This window comes from Equus caballus, chromosome 11 (assembly GCF_041296265.1).
Source record: "Equus caballus isolate H_3958 breed thoroughbred chromosome 11, TB-T2T, whole genome shotgun sequence".
NCBI classification, from domain to species: Eukaryota; Metazoa; Chordata; class Mammalia; order Perissodactyla; family Equidae; genus Equus; species Equus caballus.
In genome coordinates this window covers 44,880,836-44,903,037 of record NC_091694.1, presented here as the reverse complement: position 1 = coordinate 44,903,037, position 22,202 = coordinate 44,880,836, and the positions used below count along the sequence as shown (strand labels likewise).

The window sequence follows — 22,202 nt, the reverse complement described above, 5'->3', positions numbered from 1 at the left end:
AGACAGACTAGGAAGAAGGATCTGGTTACCCACTTCACAAAAAACTGGCCATGAAAACACTATGAATAGTAGTGGAGCATTGTCTGATATAGCGCCAGAAGGTGAGAGGATGGCGCAAAAAGATCAGGCAGGATTCTGCTCTGCTGTACACAGGGTCACTAAGAGTCGGAATTGACTCAACGGCACCCACAACAAATTGTGAGTAAGTAGATCGTGTCCTTATTTATAAGAAACCCATGTTGAGGTAATATCAAGTAGTATTGGGGCATCTTGCCTGCGATTTGAGAATTCAAATCGCTCAGAAAAAATATGTATGTGCACATATATGTGAGTATGTGTGTATATGTGAGTGTGTATGCGACAGAGGAGGGAGACAGAACTGTGAGCTGCGGAATCTGGGTGAAGGACATACAGGAGCTCTGTGTACAATTCTTGTAACTCTTTTGAAAGTTTGCAAGTAATTCAGAATAAACAACAAACAATATTAGAGACTCGAGGCTTGACGAAGCTGGGAGGGGCTCTACTTCAACAACAGCTATTATAGGGAACTCAGGAGGAGGGGCAGAAATGGTGTCACTACTAATTTCTCTGACTGAGAATGTCACCGAATGGAGCGAAGAAAGGGCCGATGCAGAGAAATTTCTTCTGCAAGAGTCAGCCACAGAAAATCATTACATTCCCAAGAGCAGAAGATACACTAACTTCTTCCTTGAACATAAGCAAAAATTGAGAAAGCCATTTAAAGCACGTAAGGACAGCTTAGCCCAACCCGCTGAAGACGTGACTTTAGGGACCTCCCGACTTCCTGCCCCCTCTCTGGGTACTGGCTCTGCAGTCCTACTGCTGTTTGGCTTTTGGCTGGGGCAGGTGCTGCCAGAACCTTTCCTGGGGAGATGAGAGGGTGGGAGGCTGGGGAGATGAGAGGGTGGGAGGCTAGGGAGAGGAGAGGGTGGACCCGATGCCAGGCCCAACAGAAAGCTGGCCACGCTGATCAGGCCACCCAACCGCCTGAGTCTGGAACAAGATCACAGAGACGGCAGGGCAGGCACAGTTCCGGAGCACCATTTACTTGTGCCAAGCGCCAACATGTCGTCTCATTTCATCCTCACCACTAATCCTGTGAGGGGCGCATTATGAACTTCACTGTAGAGGGGACAAAACAAACCCAGAGAAGTTAAGGACCCTGCTTGAGGTCCCAGGCTGGTGAGTGTAGAGCTCTGACTCAAATCCAGGTCTGTCTGGCATCCAGGCCCACGCTCTTTCCACTACACTGTGCTGGGTCTCTGTCATCCGGGAGCTTGTGAATGGTCTAAGATTTTCCTTCCTTGCAGATTTTTTGAGTCAGAGTTACAACAAGAGTAGTAATTTGTACAAAATCAGTCCCCACCTGAGTTTCTCCCTCCTTAAGGGAGGCAGGGCTTTGTAGAACCCCCTGAAATGATCCTCAAATAGTGTGTGGGTTTATGTGGATTTTTTTTGGCAAGAGGGTCTCAGGCTTTCATCAGGTTCTCAAAGGGATCTATGACTCAAATAAGGTTAATAACCACTGCTTTAGGCATTATTCTGTCTGATTCTCTCCTTTAACAGATGAGGAAATGGATTTCTTGAACTCTGTTTTCTACTTCAAGCTTTTGCTGCTTATTCTGGAGCGACAACAGCACAACCTACGCAGTTCTCCTACGAGGAGCTTCCGCTGCTGCCCTGGTGCTGTGGAAACATCCTAGGGAGGCCAAACGGCAGAAGCAGTGCCCAGCACTTCATTTTTCACAGAGAAATGGAGAGTCCCCAAGGAAGGGGGGTCTGGCTCTTTGCCCAAAGTATCACGAACAATGAGAATAGTTTATAAGAATCAAGGCCATGTGAAAACAGTAGATACCAGAATTATAGTAATTCAGAAAAATGACTCTTTCGACCAGGCAGATTTGGGGAAAGCACACGGTTATCTCAGATATGTACTTTAAACTCTGGACCCAACAGCTTTTAGGCCTTTTTAAAAATAAGAGTTTGAGATGATGAGAGAAGAAGGGACTTTGTCCAAAAGTAGGCATCCGAGGGGTTGTTCTAAGACCTGTTAATCTAATAGGCAAATAACTGATCTTTTTTCCCATCCCTCAGGGGTGTCTCATTAACTTTCTGAGAGAAAACTTTCTGGATGCAGAAGACAGGGTGCTTCCAAAGGACTAAGTGGCAATAATAACTAGTGCCCTGCTGCGTGCCTGCGGACACAGCCCAACGGCTAGAGAGCAGGAGGAAAGCCACGGCTTTACAACGCAAAAAACGTCACGGCAACTTTTCCTGGGGGTGAGGGGAGAAGCGAAGAGGCTGTTTTTGTTAACATAGAAGCTCTTTTACGAAGTTCATTTTCTAGGATTTTAATGTGAAGCATTTTGTAATTGGGGAGGAAAAAAGTAGAAGCAATCTATAAAATCAAATAGGTGGGTAATAATAATGTTCCACATAGTGATTACACTGGAAATATTGTCTTAATCTTATGGTTTACTGCTGAAACATGTTTGGAAACAATGCTTTCCCAGAGAACTCCCCTTGAGAACTTTCTCACAGCCGCTTGCTCTCCCTGTGCAAGTCTCGTCCTTATAAGTGCGTTCTTGAGGCTGTAAGGCCTGCTCTAAGAGCCCGGGCCAGCCTGTCCCCAGTCAGCTCAGCCTGTTCCAGAAACCCAAGCTTTCTGAGAACTGTCTTCCAGCGTGGAAGAGCTTCCACAGTTACTCCGGCTGTGGACAGAGATTCAGGGATGAGGAGGGGTCTTCTTCCATTGCATGAACAACGGACGCTGGAACACGAATATACTCTTCTGGTGTGAGGAAACTTGCGTGCAGTGGGCCGCTTTGTAAAAATTTTCTGAAGCCTCTGAGTTTGTTAAAAGGATACATATTAAATGGATGATAATCCATAAAAGAAAATAACCCATAGGTCCATACTGACACAAATAAACAAACAAACAAATGGGGGAGAAGGGGAAGCTCTTCCTTACAGAAGTCCAGTTGGTCGGTGTAGAAGGAATGACGGAAACAGACAGTCAACACTTGGCGAACACTACAGTAATAAGCGCTTTAGGCAGGAACCAGTAAGGGATGTCAAAATGAGTAGGCAAAGTGTGATGAGAAACAGATACGTACCTAGTGCCAAAGTCCCCTCACAAGATACTTATTAATCAGAAAGAGAAAAATAGTAGCTTTCCAGTGGAGAAAGCAGGTAGACACCACCTTAAGCAAGTGAGCAAAGTCAACATCACCAGTAATGGGACAAACCCATATGATGTGCCTCCTGATATGATGTACTGAGAAGGACACAACATCACCTCTGTGGTATTCTTGCCCTAAATGCATAATCTGGATTTAATTGAGAGCAAACCTCAGACAAACTGATACTGAGGGCATTGTACAAAGTAACTGGCCAATACTTTTTACAAGTGTCAAGGTCATGAAAGACAAAAAAAAGACAGAAGAACTATTCAAGATTAAAGGAGACTAAAGAGGTCTGACAACTAAATGCATGACTGATCTTGGACCAGAAAAAGGACATTCACAGACAATGTTACTTTCCTGATTTTGATAACTGTGGTTATGTAAAATGTTCACACTCTCCGGGGAAGCGTATAAGAGAATGTTTTATAACATTTTTCCAAGTCTAAATTATCTCAAAATGAAAAGTTAAAACAAATTATACTTGGAAACATATACATTAGAGATTAGGCTTCCTTTCTCCATTTTCCAGTGCCTGACACTGTAAAGCCTTGTGGGCTCACACATATAGCTATATAAGGGCTCAGTGCCCACGTAGGAAGGGGGTTTTGGGATCTGTTTGGGACCTTATGAAAGCCAAACTCAGGCTTCTGAGATTCATAGACACAATAAATGATAACATTCAAAGATATAAATACATCCTTAACAGGTTTCCAGGGAGACTCACAGGCAAGCCAAGTCCCTCCTTCAGCCTCTGGAAAGAGTTGTGCCCTTGTGAGGCCCAGCCATGACCAGGGGAGGAAGAAATGCAGAAAACAGCAAATGTCCATCACTCACTTGTCCTGGGACTCAATATACACATAGAGATGAGGCTCAAAACACTTGGAAACAATGCCATGAAATGGATTGTCTGGGACTTTAGGCTTCTTTGGCTGTAAAGAAAAAAAAAAAGAAAGAAAAGAAAAAAGAAACCCTTTATTTCAGCCATCTTTGTAAATTTTCAAGCAGTTTCAAAGAAAACATCCCTTCCAAGTTCACTCCTAAGCTATGGACAAGAAGCATTCAATGTAACCAAACTGGGACCATGTCCTGCATTATGATTCATGCCAGCGTGAACAATAAGCCAGCTTTGTTAGCATCATTTACTTGCTTTGTACGGTGAAAGATTTACTGCTACTTTGATAACACATGCGTTTTCAATTTGGAAGCTATTCATCATCTGACTGATGTTTAAAAAATTTAAATCCTAGCTAATAACAGCACCTTATATTTGTACAGTACTTTAGAATTTCTAAAGTGTTTTCACATGATCTAATTTTGAAAGGCTCCGTCTACAGATTGCTATTATACGCCAAGTACTTTGACACGAAATAACATCTCATCTATTCCTCACAACAACTCTCAGTGTAAGAATTATTACTACTATTTTATACCTAAAGAAAGGGAGGCTCCAAGGCTCTAGCAGCCTGCCCAAAGGCACATGGTGAGGTTTCCTATCCCATAAACTAGAACTCTTCCTATTATATCATTGCTTTCCTGCAAAGGTTCCCAGTCTGTTGAATTTCATCAACAAGTAAATGTAAGAAAAAGAAGGCGGGGGGGCCAACATAGGGTTGCTAAGTTTTTATTTTGCTACTTCCTATTCTCACCACAAGTTCCTAAAAGAAAGAGTATTTTATACCCAAAATTTTATAAGGAGAAAATAGCAGCATAAACACAGTCCTTCCCAAGAAAAGACAGTTGGTGATCTTATACCAGACAGATAGACAGTTTTGTCTTTATTTTTTGCCTTGGACCAATGAAAAACTGGACCAGCACTGGTCCCCAGCTGATACCTGGAAACCACAGATATCCAGGTCAATCTAAGTAGGCAAGCATTTAAAAACTATATTTGCTACTTAATTCCTTTTCAAAACATCTAAAAAATAAACAAGGATCTTATTCTTTCTCTTTCGAAAAAAAGTCAATTCTATCTATTGTCAAACTCCAGAATAAGGACCCTGAGCCCTTGCTGGGGTTGATACTAGAGTACAATTTGGGTATAAATTGGCACCTACAGCATACTTGTTGAATTGAACTGCTCATATCTTTTAATAAATACAGGAAAAGCTAAGCCCCCTAATGATAGACAGAAATAATGATTTCCTTCTTCCAGTAATTTTTAAAAATAAAACATTGTAGGAGGCCGGCCTGGTGGCACAGCAGTTAACTGTGCATGTTCCACTTTGGTGGCCCAGGGTTTGCTGGTTTGGATCCCAGGTGTGCACCTACGCACTGCTTGTCAAGCCATGCTGTGGTAGGCGTCCCACATATACAGTAGAGGAAGATGGGCATGAATGTTAGCTCAGGGCCAGTCTTCCTCAGCAAAAAGAGGAGGAGTGGTGGTAGACGTCAGCTCAGGGCAAATCTTCCTCAAAAAAAAAAATAAATAAAAAATAAAATAAAACATCGTAATGGTTAAAAGCATCTGTAAAAACTGGTAATAGTGGTCAAAAATTAGATGTCACCTGTAGACATATCCTATTCAATCTCATATTTAGTTCTCTTCCCTTTTCACCTTCTAAGAGTTCCATGTCTTTAATTTTTTTGCAAGATTTCTAGAAACTCTGGTCCTTCCCTAATAACTGTAATCTGGGCCATTTTCACTTATCATCTAGGAGCCACTGCCAAAGTCAGGCCTCAGGCTGAGACTATAAGTGATGCTCAAGATGGGGTTCACTGAGCTTGAACTGGCTGGACTCAAAGTTCCACTTCATTTCATAGTTGCCCCGGGGATTTTCCACACTTCCATCAGTTTAAAATGGAGGATCCATGATGGAGTATAATGGTTGTGAGGGGGTGGTCCTCACCTATTTGTTTTATATTTTCCAAGTCAGTTATCTCTAGTTTTTATTATTCTTTTCAAGAAGGTGACTTGTTAAATGAATAGCAAATGGATTTAATTTATTTAACTTTTGTAAGACTTGATATCCTGATTTTAGAATTGGAAAATACAGTCACTATACCCAGATATCTTTTTATTAATTAAAATATAATCATAAGTATTATAATAATTCCCTTTATTTATATTTTCTTCCTTTGATGAAAATATTCACACACCTGCAGGACAGCTTTTGGTAACTGTAAATGGGAGTTTATATAATACAGAATGTTTTAAATCAACATGCATATTTTATATTTGGCTTTATTTACTTTCTAATTTACATGTACTTCTCCAACTGACAATGTTTTAATTTATCACTTTATTTTATTTTATTTTTTTGTGAGGAAGATTGGCCCTGAGCTAACATTTGTTGACAATCTTCCTCCTTTTGCTTGAGGAAGATTGCTGCTGAGCTAACATCTATGCCAATCTTCCTCTACTTCATGTGGGATGCTGCCACGGCGTGGTGTGATGAGCAGTGCTAAGTCCGTGCCCAGGATCTGAACTTGTGAACCCTGGGCTACTGAAGCAGAGCGCACAACCTTAACCACTCCACCACGGGACTGGCCCCAATTGATCACTTTAGAATGGCTACATTATGAAATTTAAATGAAGTCTATAGATTAGATAATAGTACTGCACTGACGTTAAATTTTCTGATTTTGATCTGTGGTAACATAAGCGATGTCCTTTTTCTTAGGAAATATATATTGAAATATTTAGAGGTAAAGGGCATGGTATCTGCAAACTTGCAGATTGTTCTGAGAGAGAGACAGAGGGGGAGGGAAGGAGAGAGAGACAGAGAGGGAGAGAGAGAAGAGGAATGCGGAGGAAATGGTAAAGTAAATGTAGCAAAATGTCAACAATTGCTGAACCCAGGTGAAAGATATTCAGAGTTTCCTGTAATATTCTTAAAACTTTTCTCTAGGTTTGCCATTATTTTTTTTTTTAAGTAAAAAATAACAGTAAGAAACTTGGGAGGTGGGTGCCAACAGCCTGGCAGATAAGCCCTGATCCAGCGGTGCAGCGCTCTTAGGGAATGGCACATTGACACTCTGGAGGGCCCAGAGGACGACACCGCGTGGGGAAACAGACATCCACCCTGAGCAGAAAAGGGCTTAGAATCAATTTCCTGGTTTTGATGATGCACTGTAGTAATGTCAGCTGTCACCAATGGGGGAAGCTGGGAGATGAGTGCACAGGACCTCTCTGTACTCTGCAACTTCTGATGAGTCGATAATTATTTCAAAATAAAAAGTTTTTTAAAAAGTGGTTCAGGAGAGTTAGATTCTGAATGTGAAGAAATTTTAGGAATATCTTAACCTATTTATTTTACTTAGATTTTCCTTTTTTATATCGGCACAAAAGTGATATATGATAAAAACCTCTGTCGGGATAAGCCTGAATAGCTCATTCAGTATAAGTATAAAATATAGATTCTAAGTGATAAAAGAAAATGGTCACAGGACATTCCAACAAACTCATGTGGATCGGTCTTCCACAGCCCCTGTGCTTGACGAGGCCCCACAGAACACTCTGCATTCAGTGCTCAGAGGGCTGCACAATCAGACGGTGCAGACGTCCCACCCTCCCTGCAGGAGACTCTGCTCCGCCCGCCCCTGCCCACTAATGCCAGTCCTGACAGCGGGGAGAGACCTGCCACCACAGCTCTTGGCCCTCTTGCAGCGTTTTTAGTGTGAGTTGGAAGCAAGAGGGGAACAATGGGAGGCACTGCCTGAAGCTTCCTTCTTTCCCACAGGGCCGCCTCCTGTCTATAGCTGCTTTGTAAATGTGCTCATATTTAGATAATAGGTGCTGGAATTTCAGCTCACACTGGTGTCTCCCTTTGCACTGTCTGGCTCCCCAAAGGGTTGATTCTCAGCTTTAAGAATATACTAAGTCATTTAGCAGTAGCATTCAGGCTAGATTTCTGAGTGTGTGAATTCTGTCCAAAAGCTGCAGATGTTTAAGCTATTTCCTCCTGGAGTTTGATGGAATAATAAAAGGTTACTGTTGTCACAGTAAGGAGGTCTGCAGCTGGTCCCATTTCCTTTTATTACTATCCAATGTAAACAGATTAAATCTAACTGCTAGGATCACCAGAAGGGTACATTTTAAAACCAGAAATTCCTCATTTCTTCTCCCTGTTTCTTTTATACTTTGAGTATCCTCAGTCCCCTTTCAGATGCCATTTTTTATCATTGGGAATATGCTGGCCACTGATGTTCAAACTAAAGGCCTCTTTCCAAGTCCACGCTCCCTTCTCAATATCCTAAACTGCAGTAGTGAGCAGGGGAGTGACCTTACCTTGAGGGCCAAGTGTCTACAGCTTGCAGTGAGGCAATGGGTTGGGTAACCCGGGACAACCACCAGGGGCCTTCCCCCACCACCTCTGGCTGAGCTCACCACCAGCATCCTGTGGACTTCCTCCCCAACGCCCCAGGGCTCCTGCTCTTCCTGTGCACCCAGCTCCAGAAGCCAGTAAGAGCTCCTAGCTAATCAACCACAGGCAAGACAAGTGCTGGTGAGGCAGTGGGAGGTCAGGGATGGTGTGTGAGGCCTTAGTCACTGGTGTATAAGTTTCATTACTAACAAGTAACAGCCCATGAAGCTGTGGAGGATCAGTCCAAGGGTTTTTAGTACTTTCTTTTGAACAGACCTAAAACCCTTGGTTCAAAAGAAATTTTACCTGGAAGTCCACGACAAAAATGGCTCAAAATAGAACTGCTCTGTTTAGAGGGACCAGGGCCCTGGTCTCCTTCCAACTACCCACAGTGACATCTGATGGGGCACCAAGGAATACAGTTCGAAAACCATTAGCTCTCTCTCAAGATGAAAAAAACTAGGGAAGTCTAGAGAGAGTAAAAACCCGCCTAAAGTCACACAGTCAGTTAATGGCAGACCAGAGGCTGGCATTTTCCCCACCAGGTGACTCTGCTTTAGCCCAGGTTTCTGTGTTCTATATCCTTAGAATGAGCAGGTCTTGGTCCTTACAACAATAAGATCAAACTTCCAGGATGAGCAAAAAGCTCCATGAGAAAGAAAAATCATATTTTACCTGGCAAAACAGTTCTGTAGGTAATGAGGGGCTCTACCATAATTCAGTTTAACAACATCCAGAGATGACCAGCTAAAGGGATAACTTTTCATGGCAGCACTACAAAGCATCTGAGTATTCAAGTACACAATTCTGGACATGATGATGGCAGCCACCAACCCTGGGGACACAGGAGGTCCCTGCAAATGGCACTACTACACAAAGCAAGCTCAAAGGGTGCAGGTGACCGAGTGTGGGTGGAGGATACACCTGAAGGATGAGCTCTCCATCCAGACTCCTCCTCCTATCCCAGTCCTTCTGCCCAAAGTGAAGAGAGATGCATTTCTTTAGTTAGAAGAAATCTTTTCTCCCATGCTAGCTGATTTGATGGTTTTAAATCAATTACATCTTATCCCATAGATCTCTGGGCTACAGCCTCAGGTATCCTTTCAGTTTTATTCATGGGACTCATTTCTATGTCTTCTACTTTTCACTGAGACATCATGGTGTAATAAAAAGAGCACCAGGAAAGGAATTCTAGTCTCTGACATCTAGATCTGGCTTCCAGTCCTAGCTCCTCCACTTCCAAACTATGTAACCCTGGGCAAATCACTTAACCTCCCTGAGCTGCAGGCATTACAGCTCATATAAACGCCTATAAAATGAGAGGCAGGCATTGTGAAGATGAAATGAAATAAAGCATGTAAAAGACTTTTAAATTATAAAGCACCATAAAAGAGTGAAGTATCCATGTTATTACAATCAATGGACCAGACACATTTTATTGCATCACTTCAGAACTGCTCCTGGAAATTCTCTTGCCTCCCGCCAGGACTGTACACCTACCCTCATGATGCTAGGAATGCAGGGTTAGCTGTGAAGGGCGTGGCTAAGGGTTTCCCAGAGCTGGTCTTCCCAGCCAACCTCCCTTTTGGTGGTGTCTGGAGCAAAACAATACTATAAAATAATCCTCTAGCAGCCAAGTGTGGAAAATTAAAAAGAAGGATCACTAATCCAGACAGGAAAAGCTCTGATTTACTGCTCTGACCTCTCGTCATAAAATGGCAGTGAAACAAAAACACCATTCTGTAGAATGAAGGGAGAGGAAATTTAGAGTTGGACAGAAAAATCCGAAGGAAATGAAAGTGCTAGTGTGTTCTGAAAAGTAACTCTCCAAATATGCCACTGGTCGTCTTGATGTTTCCAGGCCTCTCCAATGGCTTCCAGACCTGAAGTGATCAGCCTACAGTGAGGGGGGCCTCTCCTGGCTGATGGTGCTGCCAACTTCACGGCGGGTCTGTCAGCCTCTCACGCCATCACGGGACCAGATGAGGGCACAAGCAAAAGCTACGCTGACAAGTGTAGGAGATGATGAACGAGGCAGGCAAGAATTCTGCTGCCCCACCACTGGGCTAATTAAGCTTGTGCATGTTGCTAATTCCCATGGTGAGGCAATTCAGGGGCAGAGGGGTGAGACAGGAAGGGCTCCTTTTTCACTGTTCTCTAAGTGTACTTTCAGATAAAGGCTTTCTATAAAGACCACCAAAGCTGTAATCTCTGAATGTGGTCAATGGGCAGAGGATCATATTTAGAATGAGCAGACCCATTTTCAGAAACAAACATCAGGTGGGCTGCATGTGGAAATGCGAACCAGACTTACCTGATCTAAATCTCCTTTCTCTGCCGCCAGTTCCTCCATCTCTGGTGCTGGCTCATCTTCCAGGAAGGGATTGGTGGATGGGGGAGGAGACTCAAGTTTTTTCTGTTAAGAGACATAAGAAAGACACATACTTTCTGAGTATATCTAATAGCTTTCCCCATCGAGCTAAATCATGAAGTCTGATCTAATAAACAAGAATGGAGGTAACCCAGACCACAGTCTCACCTCCAGGCCTTCACATTGCTTTTCCACCTTCCAGAAAACTTACTGCCCACCCCACCTCAATCACAGTCTGGCTAAAACTCTCATTCATCCTTCAGTCTTCAAATGAATGAGAAGTCCCTTCTTCTGGGAAGCCTTCCCTGTCTGCCGAGTTTGGGTTAGATGTCCCTGCCACATGCTCCCACCTCACCAAGTATGTCCCCTACCCAGGCAGTTATTAAAATACTGCAATTGCCCGTTTATTTGTCTTCTCCCCACTAGATTCCAGGATGGCAGGGATCACGGCTGTCTTGTTCCCCATCCTGTCTCTAGTGCATGGTATATAACAGGTGCTCCATAAATATGGGTTTGAAGTCAAGAACAAACTATAAAGCTAATCTTATGTGTTCTGGATGATAGATAGAAGTCCCTTCCCAAATAAGTCCCATTACGACAACCACAACAAAATCTCCTTGGGAAAATCTCCTCCCCAGTTCCTGAATATGAACCCTTTTTACAAATACATCATTGAGGGGGACCACAGGCTAGTGGGAAAGCTGGAAGCAGGAGATGTGAGTTTTAGCTCCAACTCTGCTGCATTGGCCAAATCAGCTAGCTTCTCTAAGGCACAACAGCCTCATCTGCTGAATGAGGATACAGTTACAGGAGTACTTGAAGGATCAAATGTGATAAAGTGTGTGAAACCCTAGAAGAAGCACATGATACGTACAACAGACTTTAGTGACGATAATTCCAGTGCAACAACAGAATCAAGGCAGCTTTTCGGAATTTTTCACAAATTTGACCTCAAGATGTTGTTTATGCGAGGGAGCTGGGAGTTCTAGGAGAAAGGAAACTAAGTGGACCAGCAGGACAAAAGGGATTGGCTGGTGCTGGGGGTGAGGGGAAGGGGCAAGGACTGGCTCAAGAAGACAAGAAGCCAGGTGGAGAGGGAGTTTCTAAATGTACTTGTGACATCTTCATATGTATCAGTGGAGCAACTTGAACTAATCTCTAAGCCAAGAGGGACAGCAGATGGACCATGGCGTGAATGTCAAGTGCCAGGACATCAATGAAGATATTACCAAAAACCCCAAAACAAAACAAAACAAAAACCCCAAACAAACAAAATAACCCAGAAAAATAAAAAATAAGACTTAAACAGAAAAAACAAAAACCACACTTGTGTCTGGTTTAGGCTTTAAGACAGTTCTGCTTACACTCATGTAAACTACTTAATTCTTGGCCAAAACACTTGGATGCTATTATGTAGCTAGACAGAGCCTCAGCGTATGAAGAAAGCCTTGTGATTAATGCATTAGCTCAAGGTAATCATGAGCAGGACAATGATTTTTGTGGCGTCCTGTTGAGAAACAATATGGTCTAACAACCAAGCAAACATTTCAAATTTATACGCTTCGAACTTTGGCTTGTTTGCCTGATATGGAAAAGAAAAAATCCCTATAAACTTAAAGGTATTTAAGTTTATTTTTAGAAATAGGCTATTTTTAGAAAGCAACGTTTCCTTGCAAACAGTATTTCTAAGTTTTAGCTGTCTTGCAAGGGTTGCTGGTATCTTAGGGAGAGGGCAATGGTGACAAAGGGAATCTACGAAGCCTACGCTTCAACAACAACAAGTTAAATTAGTTAATAGTATTGACTCCTGATCCCACTGGCTGAACAGTGGGTTTTGGAATCACACTGTTGAGCTGAATCCCTATGATTCTGAGGTTTTTGGTTCTTTGGAGATGTGGAAAGAAAGTCAGTAAGTGAAGTTAAAAGCTTTGTTCGAAATCACTGAGTGATAGAAACAGGATTTGAATTTTTGAACTAAACGTTCCTCCTAGGTCTACCAGGGGTGATAACAGCGTCTTACAATTACACGAAGGTGGGCTTCATTCTAAAAACAATGTTAGCGGAAATAGTGATAAAAAGTGGACATCGGTGAAGTGGACTGAGGGTGTTCCTGGGCTCCACGCTCACCAGTGGACTGTCCAACAGATTAAGTATTAAGAAGCAAAACATAAAAGGCAGGACTGAAAAGACATTTGAGGCAGTACAGCGTGGGCTACTTGCTGAGTGTTACCGGGTCGGAAAATTCCCAAGGTTTCTTTCCCGTTTCCACAGTCTGTCTCTATTAACATACTGATACGATTACTGAGGGAGTCCTGGGCACTAAAGAACTCCTTGCTTGTTCATTTGGGGTACACACATTCCAAGTGTGGATCAAGTTGATATAAGACAAGTGGTTCACTCCTCCATTCATCCACTTGAGAAATGGATGTGCTGGGCACTCTGAGGAGAGCAGTGAGCAAGAGAGACCACCTCTGCCCTCATGGAGACTGTAGTCAGGTGGGGAGACAGACTTTCATCAAGCGATCACACAAACATGTGATGAGGGCCATGCAGGAAAAGCAGAGGTTGTTATGAAAGGATGCAACAGAGGGTCATGGAAAACTTCCCTAGGAAATGATGTTTGAGCCAGAACTGGAGGATACTCCAGTTAAATATGGGAAGGAGGAAGGAGAAGTGTGTGTGTGTGTGGGGGGGGGGGGGGGGGGCAGAGCCTTCTAAGCAAAGGGAAGACCATACGTTTACCATTCGTTCAGCAGTTCTCTGCTCTGAGCACCTACTCTCTTCCAGGGACTCTTCTAGGCACTAGGGAAGCAACACTGAATAAGATAGACAAGGAGGGCAGGCACTGGGATGAAAATAAAGCTGAGGAACTGGGACGGGTGGGGGTGAGGCTGGAGAAGTGCTTCTTTATGTAGGGTGATCAGGGAAGGCCTCTTTGAGGAGGTGATATTTGAGCAGAGACCTAAATGAGGAGAAGGAGCCAGCAGGAGAAAAATCTGGGGGAGAGCATTCTCAGCAGAGGGACCCTGTTTGAAGGGTGGAATGAGCCCGGTGAGTCTGAGGGAGAGAAAGGAGGAGAGGGGACATGAGGTAAGAGAGGCGGCAGGCGCCCAGTCACAGCCTTTCATGGGCCAAGGTAAAGTTAGATTTTCTTCTCATTGCAACTGGGCAGTCACTCGGGGATTTAAACAGACAAGTCATATGATCTAATTTAGACTTTTAAAATATAATTCCACTGCCGTGAGGAGAATGACTCTAAGGGAAGCAAGAAGATCAGTTTGTGAGCCTGCTACAGTGTTCCAGACAAGCTCTGATACAGGACTGGACTAAGATGGTGTCATGGTGACAGAGAAAGGTGGGCAGATTTGGGACACATTTAGAAGATAAAGTCAAGAGGACTTGTTGAGAGTGTGGATGTGAGGGCGAAGGAAAGAAAGGAGTCAAGGATCAATCACTTTTTGGCCTGAGCAACTGGGTGGCTGGTATTACCACTACTAAGAGGGGGCAGCCTCGTGCAGTGGTGAGAGCACAGGCTCTGGATCTGACAAACCTGGGTTCAAGTCCAGGCTCTATCACTTGGGTATGTTGCTTAACTTCTCCAACCCTCACTTCTTCTATCTGCAATGTGAAGGGATATTAACAGCTGCTGCACAGAGCTGGCATGAGGATTAGACGAGACAATGTATAGAAAGCATGAGATATGTCTATAAAGCAGCTCAACACAGTGTCTGGCACATAGGGAAAGCTCAGTAAGTGGGAGCTTTCATTAGTCTTTAATGGGGGCTGGCAACTAAATAAGGCAGAACTGTGGTTGTGCCTCCCTCAATGAAGCAACTCTAAGAAGGGGAAGAAGTGAGAGCGCAGGGCTAAGAAGTCTTCTAAAAAGAATTCCTTTTAATCACAAGTGAGATCCTGTCCCTACTATTTTGTCTCTTTGGGGATCTCTCCAGGAAGTGAAAGCAATGGGCCCATCAAATTACAAGGCAAAGGCATACTGAGCTCGCCCTTCTTCTGTATTCTCCACTGAAGCCCTCCCAATACCGCACCTACCACCATCCTACTGGCAAATGCTATATTACAAAACCTTGGGGGTATATACAGACTCCTGCTATTTAGAGGGCTATGTTACTGCTCAGATTAATTTGCTGTAATGAAAAAACAAGTCTTTGCAGAACCAGTCCCTGGCACATCTCAGCCTTCTGTGCAAGAGCCCTGTCATCAGAGCCAACCAGACCACACTTCTCATTCCTGCTTTGCAGCTGTCGTAGACCATAAAGAATTACAAGGTTGGGTTTAGATTTTAAATAACTCAAATGACATATTCCATGAGCTCTGGGGCTGCTAAATGAAACCAAAAATTTGCCAAGAAATAAACGACTTTCCAATTTTAAAAGAATTCATTCATTTTGCTACGATGACAGTTGATTTCAAGTCTGTACAGGAAGGAAAAAATTCTTCATGTAGCAAGTTAATTCCTACTAATTAAACCACACGGGATTCCCAACACCTTGCAAACAATAAGGGCCACAGGACAGCCAGACTGTCTAATTTACTGTTGGGAAGAGAAAGCCTGGCTTTAGTCAGTAGTATATCCATAGCTGGGTCTGCCTGCACAAATCCTTTTCTGAGGCCCTAGCTGGACACTTTAAATTATCAAAGAAGAAACTCTGAAATTTAAGACTAATCTTTTTCCTTTTCCTGGAGGAGAAAGCTTTCAGTTATGAGATGAAAGTTCCACAGTTTCTGCATTTCTCATTCCATAAATACTTTACTCCAGTCCAATTCCTGATTTGTCCTGAAAGAGATGGCCTGGAGGCTTCAGCTGAAGGACTGAAGGGTAGGACTATGCACACCTGGTTTAATATTATTGGAACCCCTCTCTTGGTGTCAACACGTTTATATCTTATATTATGACAGTTACGTATAGATTTCTTTCTCCTGCTTGACCGTAAGCATCTGTCTGACTCAATTTTTCATCTTTTCTCAAGGCCCTGAACAAAGAGGGAGCTTGAAAAACACTTGTGAATAAATGTTGATCCGATAAGCAGCACTCAATGAAACACTCTTTGGACACAAAGACAACATTTTCTATTTTCTGTAAACAAAAAACCCTATGAGTGTGTGCACTTGCGTGCACATATGCATGTTTATAAGAGAGTCTCAAAAATATATTCCAAACTATTAAACAGTGGACATCTCTGGGGAGAGGGATTTAGAGTAGTGGAGAAAGAAGAGACTGTTCTTCTAAAATGTTTTATTCTGTTTGAGTTTTAACAAGTATATATTTCTGTCTTCTTCTTGGTAGACAAGGTGTTTATCTGAGGAGTAAAGATTATAACTAAACTCAGACAGTATTTTCTAAAGTCCTTAATATTTTTAAATTATGATATAATTAACATAAAATTCACCATTTTAAGGTGATTTACTATTCAGTGATTTTTAGTATATTCACAAGGTTGTGCAACTATCACCACTATCTAATCCTAGAAGATTTTTCACCCCAAAAAGAAACCCCATATCCACTAGCTGTCGATTCCCAGTCTTCCCCACTGTCTCATCCCTGGCCTATTCTGTGCATTTCATATAAATGGAATCATATGACATTTGGCTTTTTATGTCTGGCTTCTTCTGCATAGTATAGTGTTTTCAAGTTTCATCCATGTTGTAATATGTGTACTCCAGTCCTATTTATGGCTGAATAATATTCCATTGTATGGATATACCACATTTTGTTTATTTATTTGTCCATTAATGGACATTTGGGTTGTTTCTACCTTTTGGCTATTGTGAATAGTGCTGCTATGAACATCTGTGTACAAGTGTTTGTATGAATATGTTTTCAATTCTCTTGAGTATATACGTAGGAGCAGAAGCATGTATTACTCTAGTAATTACAAAAACATTTTCAGATTGCTTTGTTTTTTTTATGTGGCAGAGTTACACCTTTATGTTACGCATCAGAGCATTAGCATCATGAAATGCACTAAAACAAAGACTGACTACTTCATCTGAATCTTAATAAACCATCACTAATATCAACACTCAGTGCTAGGAGAGACCAAGCAGATGTATTCATAAGAGACAACAAGAATACAGAAAGAAGTTCAAAACAGAGGCTATCTTAAACTTGAAAATACTCATACCTTTTGACCCCATAATTCCACTTGGATCATAAGAAAATAATCTCAAATGTGAAAACGACTTGTTCACTAAATGTTCATTGTGGCCTTCTCTATGAAACTGAGAAACTGACAAGTACCTAAGGGTCCAACAAGAAAAGAATGGTCAGGGAAACTATGGAACATCTATGTAACAAAATGTTATACAGTGATTGAGAAAGCACTTAAGATACGATATATGAAGAAAAGTAGGATATAAAATTGTATTTACACGTCATATACAAAAATTAACTTAAAATGGATCAAAAATCTAACATAAGAGCTAAAACTATAAAACTCTTAGAAACATAGGTAAATCTATTAAATCTATGTGACCTCGGATATGACACCAAAACTCAAACAACAAAGGAAAAAAACTGATAAATTGGAGTTCATCAAAATTGAAAACTTTTGTATATCAAAGGACAATATCAAGAAAGTAAAAAGGCAGGGCCAGCCCCATGGCCGAGTGGTTAGGTTTGTACGCTCCACTTCGGTGGCCCAGGGTTTCACTGGTTCAGATCCTGGGTGCAGACATGGCACTGCTCATTAGGCCATGCTGAGGCGGCATCCCACATGCCACAACTAGAAGGACCCACAACTAAAATATACAGCTATGTACTAGGGGATTTGGGGAGAAAAAGCCAAAAAAAAAAAAAAAAAGAAAGAAAGAAAAAGTGAAAAGGCAACTCACAGAATGGGAGAAAATATTTGCAGATCATATATCTGATATACAAGAGAATGCATAAAGACTATCTAGAATATATAAAAACCTCCTATAACTCTGCAACAAAAAGAGAAACGACCCAATTAAAAAATACACAACAAATAAAGAGAAAAGAACCCAAACATAACACTAAAGAAAGTCATCAAATCACAAAGGAAGAGAGCAAGGGAAGAAGAAAGAAACAGAGAAAAACTACAAAAATATCCAGGAAAAAGGTAACAAAACAGCAATAAGTACATATCTATCAATGATTATTTAAATGTACATGGACTAAATGCTCCAATCAAAAGACAAAAGGTGGCTGAATGGATAAAAAAACCCAAGACTTATATATATGCTGCATGCAAGAGACATACTTTAGATCTAAAGGCACACACAGGCTGAAAGTGAAGGGATGAAAAAAAGATAATCCACCCAAATGGAAATGAAAAGAAAGCTGGGGTAGCAATATTTATATTAGACAAAATAGACTTTAAAACAAAAACTGTAGCAAGAGATAAAGAAGGACATTACATAAAGATAAAGGGAATAATCCACCAAGAGGATATAACCCTTGTAAATATCTATGTGTCCAACACAGGAGCACCTAAATACATAAAGCAAATATTAACAGACGTAAAAAAAGAAATTTACAGTAACACAATAATAGAAGGGGACTTTACCACCCCACTTGCATCAATGGATAGATCATCCAGACAGAAACTCAATAAGGAAACACTGGCCTTACATGACACATTAGACCAGATGAACTTAATAGACATATACAGAAACTCCATCCAGAAACAGCAGAATACACATTCTTTTCAAATGCACATGGAATGTTCTCCTGGACAGATCACATGTTAGGCCACAAAACAAGTCTCAATAAATTTAAGAAGACTGAAATAATATTAAGCATCTTTTCCAACCACAACGGTATGAAACTAGGAATCAACTACAAGAAGAAAACTGAAAAACTCACAAATAAGTGTAGATTAAACAAAATGCCACTGAACAACTATTGGGTCGACAAAGAAATCAAAGCAGAGATCTGGAGACAAATGAAAATGAAAATATGACATACCAAAATCTATGGGATATAGCAAAAGTCATACTAAGAGGGAGGTTTATAGCAATATAGGCCTACTTCAAGAAACAAGAAAAATCTCTAATAAACAATGTAACATTACATCTAAAGAAACTAGAAAAAGAAGAACAAACAAACCCCAAAATCAGAAGAAGAAAGGAAATAATAAAAATCAGAGTGGAAATAAATGAAACAGAGACTAAAAAGACAATAGAAAAGATCAATGAAACTAAAAGCTGGTTCTTTGAAAAGATAAACTAAATCGACAAACCTTTAGCTAGACTCACTAAGAAAAAAAACAAAAAAAAGCAAATAAATAAAATCGGAAACAAAAGAGGAGAAAGTACAATGGATATCACAGAAATACAAAGGATAAGAGAATACTATGAAAAGCCAAATGCCAACAAACTGGATAACTTAGAAGAAATGGATAAATTCTTAGACTCCCACAACCTTTCAAAACTGAATCAAGAAAAAAATAGAGAATCTGAACAGATCAATCACTAGTAAGGAGATTGAAACAGTAATCAAAAACCTCCCAAAAAACAAAGTCCAGGACCAGATGGCTTCCCCAGTGAATTCTACCAAACATTCAAAGAAGATTTAATACTTATACTTCTCAAACTCTTCCAAAAAATTAAAAAGGAGGAGATGCTTCCTAACATTTTATGAGGCTAACATTACTTTGATACCAAAACCAGAGGACAACACAAAAAAAGAAAATTACAGGCCAATATTGCTGATGCACACAGATCCAAAAATCCTCAATAAAATATTAGCAAATTGAACACAACATTAAAAGGATCACACACCACAATCAAGTGGGATTCATTCTAGGGATGCAACAATGGCCCAACGTCGGCAAATCAATCAATGTGATACAGCACATTAACAAAATGAAGAATAAAAATCAAATGATCATCTCAGTAAATGCAAAGAAAGCATTCGACAAGATTCAGCACTCATTTATGATAACCCCGAATAAGAAGGGTATAGAAGGAAAGTACCTCAACATGATAAAGGCCATATACAACATAGCTAACACCATACTCAATGGTGAAAAACTGAAAGCTATCCCTCTAAGAACAGGTACAACACAAGGAATACCCACTTTCGCCACTCTTATTCAACATAGTATTGGAAGTTCTAGCCAGAGCAATTAGGCAAGAAAAAGAAGTAAAGGGGATCCAAATTGGGAAGAAAGAAGTAAAACTGTCACTATTTGCCGATGATGTGACTTTATACGAAAACCCTAAGAATCCACCAAAAAAGTATTAGAAATAATACATGAACAGCAAAGTTATAGGGTATGAAATCAATATGCAAAAATCAGTTGCATTTCTATATAATAACAAACTAGCAGAAAGAGAAATCAAAAATATAATCCTATTTACATTGCAACAAAAAGAGTAAAATACCTAGGAGTAAATCTAACCAAGGAGGTTAAAGACCTGCACACTGAAAACTATAAAACATTGTTGAAAGAAAGGGAGGAAGACAAAAAGAAAGAGAAAGATACTCCGTGTTTATGTTTGGAAGACTGAAAATAGCTAAAATGTCCATATTACCTAAAGCAAACTACAGATTCAATGCAATCCCTATCAAAGTCCAAATGACATTTTTCACAGAAATAGAACAAAGAACCCTAAAATTTATATGGAACAACAAAAGACCCCGAATAGCCAAAGGAATCCTGAGGGAAAAAAACAGAGCTGGAGGCATCACACTCCCTTATTTCAAAGTATACTACAAAGCTACAATAATCAAAACAGCATGGTACTGGCAGAAAAACAGACACACAGATCAATGGGACAGAACTGAAAGCCCAAAAATAAACTCAAATTTTTATGGACAGCTAGTTTTGGACAAAGGAGCAAGAAAATACAATGGAGAAAGGAAGTCTCTTCAGAAAATGGTGCTGAGGACATGGGCAGCCACACGCAAAAAGAATCAAAGTAGATCATTATCTTACACCATACACAAAAATTAATTCAAAACGGATTAAAGACTTGTAAGACCTGAAAACCATAAAACTCCTAGAAGAAAACATAGGCAGTACAGTCTTTGACATTGGTCTTAGCAGCATCTTTTTGAATATGTCTCCACACACAAGGGAAACAAACATACAAATGGGACCACATCAAACTAAAAAGCTGCATGGCAAAAGAAATCATCAACAAAATGAAAAGATAACCTACCAGTTGGGAGAAGATATGTGCAAATCATATATCTGATAAGGGGTTAACATCCAAAATATACAAAGAACTCATACAACTCAACAACAAAAAAATCTTAACTTAATTAAAAAATGGGCAGAGGATCCAAACAGAAATTTTTCCAAAGAAGATATACAGATGGCCAACAGGAAAAGGTGTTCAACCACACTAATTATTAGGAAAATGCAAATCAAAACCACAATGAGATGTCACCTCATGCGCATCAGAATGGCTATTATTAAAAAGACCAAAAATAACAAGTGTTGGAGAGCATGTGGAGAAAAGGGAATCCTCGTACACTGCTGGTGGGAATGCAACCTGGTGTAGCCACTTTGGAAAACAGTATGGAGATTCCTCAAAAAATTAAAAAGAGAACTACCATACGATCCAGCTATTACACTTGTAGGTACTTATCCAAAGAACACAAATACATTAATTTGAAAAGATATATGTACTCCTATGTTCACTGCAGCATTATTTACAATAGCCGAGACAATGGAAACAACCTAAGTGCCCACTGATGGATGAATAGATAAAGATGTGGTATATACATAAAATGGAATACTATTAAGTCATAAAGAAGATGAAAGCTTGCCATTTGTAACAACTTGGACAGACCTTGGGGGTATTTTGCTAAGTGAGATAAGTCAGATGGAGAAAGCCAAATAGCATATGATCTCACACATACATGGAATATAAAACAACAACAAACACAGAGATACAAAGAACAGATTGATAGTTACCAGAGGGGAAGGTCACGGTGGAGGGAGGGCAAAAGGGTAAAGGTGGACATTTGTACAGTGACAGATGGCAACTAGGCTTTTGATGGTGAACACGATGTAGTCTATACAGAAGTCAAAATATAATGATGTACACCTAAAATTTATATAATGTTATAAACCAATGTTACTTCAATAAAAAAAAATATTTTGGGGGCCAGCCCCAGGGGCTGAGAGGTTAAGTCCTCTGTGCTCTGCTTCAGTGGCCCAGGTTGGGTTCCTGGGTGTAGATCTACACCACTTGTCTGTCAGCAGCCATGCTGTGGTGGTGGCTCACCTACAAAAAGAGGGGGATTAGCAGGAGATGTTAGCTCAGGGTGAATCTTCCTCAGCAAAAAGAAAAATTGAAACACTAAAGGGGGCTCATTGGGCAAGG

General features: G+C 40.8%; 1 protein-coding gene across 1 annotated transcript in view; it reads right to left on the bottom strand.

Moving 5' to 3' along the window:
* VPS53 (VPS53 subunit of GARP complex) overlaps nt 1-22,202 on the bottom strand; it is a 138,118-nt gene that overhangs the window by 54,179 nt on the left and 61,737 nt on the right. The window contains exons 12-13 of the mRNA XM_023653179.2: nt 10,824-10,925; nt 4,041-4,135 (exon numbers count right to left, since the gene is read on the bottom strand). Coding sequence (XP_023508947.1) covers nt 4,041-4,135; nt 10,824-10,925 — 197 coding nt within the window. The remainder of the gene's footprint in view (nt 1-4,040; nt 4,136-10,823; nt 10,926-22,202) is intronic.